Source organism: Platalea leucorodia, assembly GCF_965183815.1.
Source record: "Platalea leucorodia genome assembly, chromosome: Z".
NCBI lineage: Eukaryota > Metazoa > Chordata > Aves > Pelecaniformes > Threskiornithidae > Platalea > Platalea leucorodia.
The window spans coordinates 16,545,846-16,558,073 of record NC_138858.1 but is presented as its reverse complement, the minus strand read 5'-3'; the positions used below and the strand labels follow the sequence as shown (position 1 = coordinate 16,558,073).

Here is a 12,228-nt window from a genome sequence, read left to right as displayed (position 1 = left end):
TTTTCTTTGGCTTGGCTGCATGAGTGGATACACCTATCTAGTCAACTGCCCCCTTCCCTACATGCTTAAAAAAAAAAGGAAGTGAGAGGGGGGAAAAAAAAAGCTACTATAAACTGCACAGCAAAGTTGTAACAGATACTGGTTTTGTTTGTGTAATTTTGTAATTCTTGCAGTGGCGCCTCTCATTAATGGAACTATAGGAAGGAAATAGCAGATTGATTCACTCTTCCATAAAAGATTATATATGAAGGAAGTGTCTGTACATGTGAAAGCATTGGGTATGATAAGTGGTAAGAGGAAAGATGAGGAATAAAGAGAATAAAGAGAAGCTAGTCTGTCATAATTCTTACTGGCTTTAAATAGCAGTTCGTGCCTAATTTGACTCAGACATGGTCCCTCTAGCGCAAGTCATTCATACTTTCTATCTAACCTTCCCTTTGCTGCAGAGAAACCCTATGTGATTGTTCTTACTTCTTCCATAACTCGCAAGTGCAGCAATTCTAAGGAAAATAGCCAAGGCATAAAAAGAAAGTTGCTGGGAAATTCAAGAGGATTGATACTAATTGTTTCTGACTGCCTAAGAGGAAAGTGACTCCCAACATGGGGAAAAAAGACACTGCAAGAATTCTTTTGTGGTGATGAAAAGGAACAGAGGATAATTTTGCCTGGTATTTTCATTATGGCCTGAAGTAGGAGAGGATGTGAAGACATAGGGGGATGCAGGACATGATGTTGCCCAGAGCAGTTCTATATGTGTGCAAGAGATGTGCAAAGAACATAATCTATGTAAATAATAATTTACAAAAAAGATCTTACAAACTTCTTGAATGTCATGGCATTTTCACCTACATGTGATTCAGAAAGCATCAACTTAAGGCCAGGAAGTCTCAGGGAACAACTTCAGGCAGATTTATGCAAAATTATACAGATTTATGTTTGAAAACTTAGTTGCTTAGCTCCCAGTATCTTTAGATGACTGGCATTTGTCTGTCTCATGAATATAAATCTAGAATAGCACCGCTGAATTGTATGAATGCAGAAAGAGAGCAGTATTTGTATTTTAGGCTGACATTTTACAAATGTATTTAGGTGTCTCTGGGATAATGAATCTCAGACTTGCTAGTATTTGCACTAATGTTTGGTGCCTTCTTAACCACTTGTCTATGTATCATGTACTCTCTCAGCCTTGGCAATACAGACAAAGAAATAACTTTCTGCTCTAAAGCTATCATTGGGGATATTTGATGACTCCATTGGCTTAAATAAGCTTGAACTGATAGAATAAAAGGACATTTTTTGTAGAAGATGGATAAATAATGCTATTCTTAGACCAAGTATCTCAGTGCAATCACAAATGAGGCTTTTATGTCTTGAGAAGCAAGAATCTGGATTCTAATCTTTAATTATGATTACTTCTTCTTTGGCAGCGTTTATCAATCCGAAAGCCTGAAGACTCAAAAGCCAAGCAAAAACCAGGAGACAATGTGAGGGAGAGGATCATCAGGCGGGCTGCTTTAGAGTTTGAGGATGGCATGTATGGTATCCTTCAGCTGTGCTATAGGTTAAAGGACGACTAACTAGAATAACAACTGCAGCTATTTTGTTTAAGACAGGTTAATTACCATGCTCATTGTCTTTCCCAGAGTCTGGCATTCTCTCATTTTATTAACACCCTATTGAAACAGATGGGATGTTAAGACATAGAGTACCTGGAGTACGTTAGCAGTTGAATGTTACTACGTTTGAAATGAAGCTTACTTGCACTGTGGGTTGTTTATCATGTAAAACATTTGACAGAATGTAATTAGACAGTCCAAATGCCAAAATAATTCATCACAAATATGAGGCATCTAACTAAAAATGAAAGTGTTCGTGAAGAGAACTGTTCTAATTTAATCATAGTACAATGATAACTTATTTTAATTTACTAGTTTGCAGTAAGCGTGTACCTGTTTGTGCCTTAACCAATTCTCTTCAGCTAATCTGGGTATTGGAATCCCACTGTTGGCCAGTAACTTCATCAGTCCAGACATAACTGTTCACTTACAGAGTGAAAATGGAGTCCTGGGTTTGGTAAGAATATATCTTGGTCACATATTGCAGTGCACTTACTTTGCAGTGGCTGGGTTTTGTTCTCTGCCCATGCCCAACTTGATTATCATTTTACTAAAAATCATATTCAAATATATGCCATATTATATGATCATAAAATTCTCATTGTAGTGCAGGGAAGTTTTTAAGGAAATGCTCTTTTTCAGGATTATAGTGCTACTTTGCTAAGTATGTTCTTAAGTACATGTTTTGCTGGAACAAGTCAGAACCTTCATTAATTTGCAAGACCAAGCCTTGTAAGCCATATCAAACATAATTTTAAATAAAGCTTAAAGTGAATATTATTTTCACTGTCATATGGCTTTATGAAGTTGCACCTACACACCTTTTTCTGAAAAATGTCTGTCACATTGGTTAAAAACAACAAAAAAGAAAAACCCAAACCAAACAAAATCCCCACTTCATGGTTATTTAGTAATTCTAACAGCCTCTAACAATATGTCCATCAGCCCTGATAATGTCAGTTGATGTAAATTGTGGCTTGTGTCATCAGGGATGTTGTTCTGATAAAGAAAAAGAAAAAGCATGTCTGTGATGATCTGTTTTCAGTAATAAGCATTAGAAATAATAAAGCAGTTATAAATTGTATCTCAAAGGTATTTTAATAAAAAGCTGACTTATGTCTGTGTTGTTATCAGGGTCCTTATCCGCTTGAAAATGAAGTAGATCCAGACCTGATTAATGCAGGTATAATTTTTTAAATAAATTTAATTTATGGAAAATGGTTATTCATTGTTAATCTAAAAATTTTCTTTTGATTCAGTATTTGAGCCCAAACTCCTGTGTTATTTACTTATAAATATTAATGTATTTGTCGTCTTGTAAGTGAAGGTTGGTTTTGGTCAATGGAGATGTTTAATATGCTAGTTAGAGAGCTTATGCTTTGATGCATTTTAGTAGCTACTGAAGGAAACTCTCTTCCAGGCCAGGCAGTAAAGGGTCAAATCTTCCTTTTCAGAAGTGAGATTGTTTTGTGAAGCCTATATGCAAATATAGATTTGGTTTCCTGCTACTTTTCACCTTGTGTCTTCTAGAAAATGGTTTTCAATTATTTATGTTTGGGACATGTTTTAAAACGTCTTGTGTCTAGTGGCCTGGTTTATTCCTGGCTAGTGAGTTGCCAGGAATGCAAATCATTTGCATTTGGAGAGGAAGCGGTAGCCAGGGCAGGGAGAAAGAGCTCCCCAAATGGGACCTGGCAGACTGGAGGGCTCTGCTGCTGGCAGCTGGTTTTGCCACTTTACGGGGGGGAATGCCAGTACTCACATAGTGGTTTTGCTCAGCTATTTTGGGGCATTTCACCTCAGAAGCAGCCATGCAGTGTAAAAGCTTACGTTTATTTACGGTTTAGTGCATCGGTCTGATTTCTGTTTTCTTCATGGAAAGTTTTGCCTGTGTCTGTTCTCTGTTTCCATGTAAAATTATGCCTGTATATTGCATTGTGACAAACAGAAGCAGGCCTTGGCACCTCATAAATTCTCATGGATGTTTAATGGCATAGGTTATAGACCCATACCTGACATCTTAGAGTTGGTTTTTCATATGGAAAACCTATGCTTTTTATATTTTTAATTTATGTATACATACATACACATATATGTATGGGTGTGTACATGTGTATCTATATAGACGGTACCTTTCTCAGTAGCTGTTAGCAAGTACAATTAAACTATGAGAAGTCAAAGGACATAAAGCACTGATGATCAAACAAGCTTTTAATTTGAGAGTGCAATCCAGCAATTGTTCACTGACTTAAAACATTTGCTACCTGGCTTAACTAATTGATACCATTATTATACTGCAGTGTTATTGCCTCTGTTTCAGTATTGTGTTCTAAATAAGAAATGATTTAAGGCCATCTTCTGATATGAAATTATTAAGGAATTGAGTCCAGCATTTCACCAGTAGCTAGGTAACTGTTGTGATACACTGTATGAAGGAAAATGTCAGAGGCACATGAGAGCTGTGCAATGCTTGAACTGAAATTGAGGGGTTTTTTTCCTTAAAAAATTATTGCAGGTGTCACTGGAAGGAAAAAAATATTTAGAATAAAAAACTTTTACTATAAAAGGTGAAATTATATGCACTCACATTAGAACTGAAGTTCTAATATGGGTGCATTAGAAATGAACATGTTAACAGAGTGATGATGGAAAAATAATCCAAGAACTTGATAAATACTCTAAAAAATCATTGTGCTTTTATGTGGATGTCGAGATGATCTTGAATTGTTATTTATGGTTGATAAATATTTTTGAAGAGATAGTCTTGCAGGGATGAAGCTAACCTAAGAGGTCAGAATGCAACATAGAAATCAGATTGTTGTAGTATTGGTCATTCAGTGCTAAGCACTTTCACATCTTCCTCTGATGCTGCAGTAGACAGGACACAGGATAGGTGAACCTCAGCTCTACCACCAAAATTGTTATTGTTATCATTGCTGAAACATTCAGAAGCTGCTAAATCCCACTGACACTTAGTTGAATTAAGACCATTCTAGGTGCTTTCCAGCCAAATTTATAAAACCATGTGAAGAAAACAAACTAAATGGCAAAGGAATACGATTTAATTCTGTTTGCATTCATCGACTGATTTGGTCCAGAATCAGCCCCCAAAGTCCGCGTTTTCAAAATATACTCCTGGTTTGGGCTTTTGCCAAATTTTTATCTGCAAATGTAATTGTATTTCCCTGAAATATGTACGGGGTTTTTTTGTTTGTCCCATTTTCTGAATGTCTCACATGAAGTTTTATCTTCACTGTAATTGAAAGGTAGACTTCTGTCTTAGAGCAGAAATATTTACAAGTACTGACTTCCTGAGAGCATTTTCAAGAAGTGGGTAATATGGTGCTCTCGTTACATTATTCCGCGGCCCTCAGTCTGTGTCTTTTTCTTCTCGGCATTGCCTTAGCTTGCCACTTTATCCAACATGGTTCTCTCTCCATGTTGCTGCTTGCAGGCTGTGTTGTCTCTCCCACTACCTTGGGTGGGTGCCTGGTAGGGAAAGACAATTCAGGCAGTCTCCGCAGGTGTGGATGTTAGCATTCTTGTGATCTAACTGCAAGACTGCTTGTATGACCTTAATTCTATACTATTTTGTGTGTCAAAATTTAATTTCCGTACAGTGTCTTGGCATATAATATACATCAAGTGAACTCAATAAATTAAAGCAGGTAACCTAGGTCTCTATTTTAACTTTCCTACATTGTTTCCTTCCCTTTTCCCATCTTCTTAGGTAATCCCATTGTGGTTTTTTCCCTGTTTTCTGGAAACTGTTTTATGATGTCTCATTCCTCTTCTCCTTTGTTGTTACACTTTTTCTTCACAATGTCATCTGGTGCTGAAGTCTTTTTTTTCTCTCAGGTTTCCCATGCTTGGTTTATAATTTCACCTTCGGCTGTGTTTCGTATGCCTTTCCAGAGTCACTCTGTATACATGGTTGTTGCTTAGACTTATTCGAAGTGCTGGCAGGAGAGGAAAGAGAGGGCTCTGAACAGAGTCAAAATAAGACACTTCCATGTGTGCTCCATTGCTTGACCCGAGCACTGTGCAGAGAACAGTGCAGCACACAGAAGCATATTTTCTTGTGCACTTTAACAAAGCAAGAGCAGTCTAGATCTGTCATTTATTTTTCTGTATTCTACATCATTGTCACTCTCGACTGTTCAATCTGGTCTGCTTGCTCTTCCTTGCAACCTCCCTGTTTCCTGAAGATGCTCTTTCTCTGTTTCAAAAGAGAATTACCTCTCACTTTTTCTGTGGAGAGAGCAGGAAGCTGAAGTACACAGATATTTCTTAGCCTCTGGTGTCAGTGATGTCTTGCCTGGAACTGCTGGTGGTCAAAGCTGGCGGTCATTGCTGGTGGCAATCCTATCATTAAAAACTGTAACAGACTGCTTCACAATTCATTATGATTGATTAGGTTTACATGTGATATAGTAAGTGTAATCAGGTCCATAATTGTACAGAATCCAAAGGAATTTGATAAAAACAACTTTATTTCTTGGTTAATAGCTGTGACTTCATTTGTCAGGGAGACAAAATACATACATACTATAGCTTATTTCTTTTACAGGTAAGGAGACAGTCACGGTTCTTCCAGGTTCTTCCTATTTCTCTAGTGATGAATCATTTGCAATGATAAGAGGGTACGTAACAACACAAACCCTGGTCTTCTGAAATAGGAAAAGAATAAACTGAGTCAGTGACTGAACTCATTAGTAATTCTTTGAAATGTGGTTAGCATTTAACAACCTGTAAAATGATCATGGACTTAATCAGTGATGGTTTACAGAGGATTAGGTCTAGCTATTGGAAGCAGAAAAACACTGTAACTAATAGATACCATAGTGATGTTCGTGTCTACCACCACCTGGCCATACATAAACACATTTATAACTGTGTTTTAACAGCTACTTTTTGGTCATTTCCAAGTATCTAATCTGTACTTGCACTCTGTATATTCTCTTTGCTCAGCTTGCAATTGTGATCCTTATTCCACCTCCCTAATGGAAATTCACTGTCTGCACCTGTTTTTTGTTTGTTTTTTGGGAAGGAGGTTGGATGCAAACAAACGCTAAATCCTAATGGCTCTGAAAAGATAATGAGTGCATGCAAATATGTGAAGGAGTGCACTTAAAAGTATGAGTTCAGAGCTGATTGACTGTGCATGCAATTAACCAAAACCAGACAGAAGTAATAACATTTTGAGGCTCCGTAGGCAGACAGAAAAATTTGCATCAGTGATACATCTAGAGGGGAAAAAAACTCAACTACATGTGTGACAAAATGGTTGCTAGCTCTGTGGTATGCCACCGTTTTTATATTGATGTAATGAGAATGTGAACAAAAGCTTGTTAAGATTTGTGGGCTGTTACTTGAACATGATATGCTAATTGCACACTTTCTGTTGCCAGCGGCCATGTTGATTTGACGATGCTTGGAGCTATGCAGGTGTCTAAGTATGGTGACCTGGCCAACTGGATGATTCCTGTAAGTAGGTGTTTGTACTACTGTCAGTGCACTATATTTAGGATAATATAAATGTAGATGAGGGTCAGGCAAAGGAGAAAAGGGCTAGAGCAGAATGGGGGTTGTGGAGCTCAAAGCATTAAAATAGAGGATATGTGCAGCTTTAAGGTTAACAGGTTTACTTGCATACTGCTGGCACCAAGCAATCAATTATCAGGAGTCAGCCCTCTAAAATTATGTTTGTGCTAAGCATTGTGAAAAGCTAAACATGATTTATGTAAGCCTTTTTCCTTCCTCTTGGGTCTATGCCTTTCAAATGTCATGATTTTTTGCTGAGGACTGATGCTTTTTCTTGAGAGTGACAACTCTTGTAGAGTTGTACCTGGAGGAAGAACTTGAAGGAAGGTGTAAAATAGCATGTAGCTCATCATAAAATTATAAAAAAAATGTCTGCATTCTTTCTGTCAGTGTTCGTCTCAAAGGATCACAGCATTGCCATTTTGAATACATGTAGAAGGAAGCAATACTATTGTATTTACCCAAATAGTCCTACAGGTTTCAACCATAGAAATATAAGCTAACCCCAGTGTTATTTAAGCAGCTGATGACATTAAGCCATTCTTTGAACACAGTTTATGTTTTAACATTAAACAACATACGTATCTTTCACATGGTTTACATGTCTGATATTTTCGATGGCTTTCAATAGGGCACTTTGTGATACGGTTTGTATCAGAGATGTCTAGAAACAAATTTCCTTTTTAGCCTGGTTTAAGGTAATAAAGCATATTTCTATCTGTCTGAGCAGCGCTAACAGTTTCAGGAAAGTCTTTGAAAACTGGAAGCTGGGTAGAGGAGGAAAAAACCCCAAATTTATGTCCTGTCTCTTGGAGAAGTGTTAGTTGAGCCCAGCAGTCTGTGTGACTTCTCCAGCTAGCCTGTGTGTGCACATGTTGTGGAGCAATGGCTGCAGCATAAGCTGCTTTTAGTGAGAGGAGACAAAGGCAGGGTCTGTACAGGCCAACGTGGGAGAAAGGCTTATCTGAAGGGCTATTCCAGGTGTCTGTGTGAGCGATTGTAGGGGATGCGAAGGGGTTATGGCTAGGTTAGGAATATGGCACAAAGGAGAGAAATCCATAAGAAAACAGTCTTAGGTGTTCTCACAGCACAACCTGGTTTTATGGTCACACAACTGAAAACAGACGGACTAGTGCTGGCAAGATCTTTTTAGATGCCACTGGTACAAGCGCTAGATTTTCAAGACTCTTTTCTACAGTGTCATCCAATTAATATTATGACAAATGGGGTCTGAAAATTAATGCTGCTGTTAGTGCATCACTCTGGGATCCTGTGTGTGCTCTTCTATTGCTGTTTTACGTCTTTTGATAGAAGTCCATGTTTTAAACATAATCTGATGGTCAGATATATTGTAGGAGTCCGAGTATGATGTGCGTTAAGGTAATACCAGTCAGCTTTGCATTGTCCAATTCCAATTACTTTTTTTGTCTTGAGTTACAGGAACCTGTCACTAGAATCCAAAACAATGAAACCAGCCTCTATGGAGGAACCCACACATACTTTGAAATATAAAGGATAAATCAAATTACATTTTTAACCCTAGGTTTGTTGTTGGAGCCAAGCCAAAAGTATGGTAGTGTAAGTTTTCAAGGAGTTCAAAGCTCAGGTAGCTAAAATTGGAGTTCACCTGATTTATCCATGGCTCTGTATCCTAGAGTCACCCAAACTGTAATTATATGTTTTGAATAGCTAACTTTAAAAAAACTGACACTTCTTAGTAAACTGTATTTTTTTTCAGATGATTGATGTAAATAGATGTAAGTAATCTATGCTGTCAGTCCAGTACTGCAGGTATATGTTACTGAGAAGCTAAGAGGGATATTTTTGCCTTCACGTCAGTCTAAGAACTACTCTTTTCTTTTACTGGATGAGGTAGCTCTGGTTTTGTGAAAGCACTTCCTTCACGTTAACTTGTGGTGGCTGTGATGCCTTACACAAGTAGAAATTACTTGCTTGCATAGTGGTTTTTAAAAATGATTCTGAATTGTTACATTCTTTGTCAGAATTTTGAAGATAGACTAGAAAAAATATTTAAAGGTAAGTTGTTATAGTATAAACTCAATATTTTTTGTAAGTAGTATTTAGAGATTTTCTTATAGGCACAGTTTAAGATGATTTTAATCTATACATCTTTTTATTTCAATTGACAGATAAATTCTAGGTTTTGTTTAGCTGGGTTGCCTTAGACTGACATTCTCTTTATACTTTTGCAAAATGAAAGTCATTATATAAATGTGTCCCTAGACTATCCTTTATATTCAAGATTACTTAACTCCTGAGATTTTCTTCTTTGACAATCCATTGGTCCTGCAAAAGCAGTGTTAAATGTTCCTGCACCTGGTAAAGCCTTCTGTTTACTCAAGCTGTTTCTGAAAGTCCTATTAGAAAGTAGAAGGGGGTGGGTTGAATGTTAGGTAGGAAGAATTGCTTTGCTTTTTCATCGCTTTTGTAAACTAAAGCAGCAATAGAAGTATTCTTCAAAATACCTGAGTGAACAAGTAATGAATAAAGATTCCTGCTCTAAAGTATTCCTAGTAAAGCAGCAAAAATGTACCTCTAGTGATAGCTCACAAAGCTGAAATGTGTGAAAAAAGGCACTCCTGTATCATCAGTGGATAGATTTTAATGCCAAAAAAGTCCCAGTAATTTCAACTGACCATATTGGTATCACAGGATATAAAATTTCATGCAGTTGCATCTGTGCTGAATCTAAAAGCTATTCACTAGAGTGTTCATTTTTGAAAAGCAATGTCATGAGCCGGAGCAATTCACCACTTGTTTTCTTGCTTGGTTTCATTTTACTTGGGGTGGTTTTGTTTTTTCTTTTAGTTTTTTTGTTATTTTTTGTTTTGGTTTTGTTTTCTTTTTTAACAAGCCCATTGTGCTGTATTTCCAGTTTTATTTTTATTTTGATGTCCACTCCCATTGGCTTTTCCTAGGACTTTCCTACTATGTTCCAGAGCTTTTCAGCAAGCAGTGTTTGGGGTTGTTACTCATTATTGTATTTGTAAATAGAGTTGCGGGACTTTTACTTTTTAAATTAAAGCTTCCAGTTAAAATCAACATGTATTGCCATTTTCTCGTGACAAATTTTGTTGTTTTTCATAGTTCTGTCTTTTCTGTGTTTGACAAAATTAGTCATGCTTAACAAGCATTTTCTAAACTTCATAAACTACATGTCTCTACTTTTCGTACAACAAAGTATGTTTTGATGTTGTTTAAGTATTGAATCAAAAATTAAATTTTTGCTCAGGGTCCGTATACAGTTATCTTTAGAGAAAGAGGTGAAAATTCAACTTTTGCTGTATTTAGATAAACTTCAAAATTAAGATAATTTCCACCGATATTTTCCCAGTATATTTAGTTGACTTTCCAGAGCTTGTTTGATTCCTGTTAGCACCAGTTTCCAAAGATATGTCACAACTGGAGACTATCAGAATTATTTTTGTGTTATTTTCAGTTTGCTAGTTAAATCTGTGTTGAAGCAAAACACTTAACAGTCTAAACTGCTTCTAAAAACTCAACTTTAGCTTTTGTCATAGACTGAACAAAAGCACAGCATTCACAGACACTGCAGGCACAAATAATACTTAAAATACCACACAGTGCTTTCAGGGACTAAGTCATATTCACTTTTCCAGTAGCTCTGTGCACTTTTTACTTTCTTTCAGAATACGTTTTGCCATATAGAAGTTAAACTCATTTTTCTGATCATGATGTTGAAATTCTTTCAGTGACAGTTTTTGTGACTTGTCTTTCAAGATCTGAACTGGCAAAAGATGAAGCCAGCATTTTGCATTAATAAAACAGATCCATTTACAAACATATTTCTTGAAGCATTGAAGGTTAAATTGTATTTTAAGTTTTTCTCAAAATTGTGCGGACTTACATATTCCTTCCTTCAGTGCTTTATGTTCTCTAGAAGATTTTAGGTTTGCGTCCATATGAAGGGCATTATTTTCCATAGCTGGAATTGCTTATTTTGCTTGTGAAGATGCTTCTCCATTCTCTTCAGCCCAAATTTATGAATAACTTGATATGTTTTCAAAACAAGAAAGTATAAGATACAACTTTGGGTAGCTTTTGTCTTTTTGTTACCCTTGAGGTGTACCGTTTTACTAGCATACACCACATGGGGCCCTGGGACTTTTTACTGTCCTCATTTGCCACTCTTACTAACCTTTGGCTGTCTCCAAATTTCTTTTGCAGTGAGTTTGTATTTACTTGTGAGTAAATATGCCTGATGACACTCCGTAAATCCAGCCAGGAGCCGTTCTAATCAGCAGTCATTTCCCTTTGCTTACTCTGTTTTGAGATCAATTGGTCAGATGATTCTTAATCCTCTTTACAGATGTGTTATTGCTATTCTACAGTACAGATTTTTAAAATGGGATTAACCAGCACATAGGCATTCAGATCTTCCTGCTTTTCCTGTAAATAAGATGGTATGTTATTGTCAGTTAAGTTGAATTATGAGCAAGATGCATCTTTTCTTAGTCACAAGATTTGTGTGGGGTGATACAAAGATGGACTTTGTTGAAAACTCATCATGTAAGGAAACTTTAAGCTGTATTTTTTTGTAACGTTTTTCACTTAGCTTTGTGTTTAGGTTTGGTTTAACTATTTCTTATACGCTGTAGCTTTTGGGTTCTTTGATTGATGGTATTCACCATAATTTCAGAGGCAATTTCGTGTTTTGAATAAGTACCATCATGAAGTTATCCTTTCTGTCCCGTAAGAGCTTGATAACACTTGAGTCCTAGTGTGTGCATGTGTGTATTTACTTGCACTTACTATTAGGAACTGAGCTAAGGAAGGCTTATTGCAATAATTACAGCCCTTTCTTCGCTCTTATGTGCTAATTTCTAATGGAGGGCAAAATCCCCTGAGTAAAGGAAGAAGAGGGTGAGAATATTCTAAGCACACGTAGTAAACAATGCTGTTTGCTTAGGCAGAAGTTACTTCCTAAACACTGGCATTTATTGATAGTTTTATTCCATTAAACGCTACTACTTAATGGCTTTTTGTCTTCCTCCCTTAAAGGCCTTTTCCAACCTAAATGAATCTA

The 12,228-nt window shown here is 36.8% G+C and overlaps 1 protein-coding gene across 3 annotated transcripts in view; it reads left to right on the top strand.

Annotated features, from left to right (window-relative positions):
* OXCT1 (3-oxoacid CoA-transferase 1) overlaps positions 1–12,228 on the top strand; it is an 85,052-nt gene that overhangs the window by 46,653 nt on the left and 26,171 nt on the right. For 2 of the 3 annotated variants that reach the window (XM_082336850.1, XM_082336851.1), the window contains exons 9-13: positions 1,428–1,539; positions 1,979–2,073; positions 2,751–2,799; positions 6,187–6,259; positions 7,028–7,103. In XM_082336850.1, coding sequence (XP_082192976.1) covers positions 1,428–1,539; positions 1,979–2,073; positions 2,751–2,799; positions 6,187–6,259; positions 7,028–7,103 — 405 coding nt within the window. Of the gene's footprint in view, positions 1–1,427; positions 1,540–1,978; positions 2,074–2,750; positions 2,800–6,186; positions 6,260–7,027; positions 7,104–8,600; positions 8,725–12,228 lie in introns of those variants that run through there. The other variant, XM_082336852.1, reaches the window with a different exon arrangement.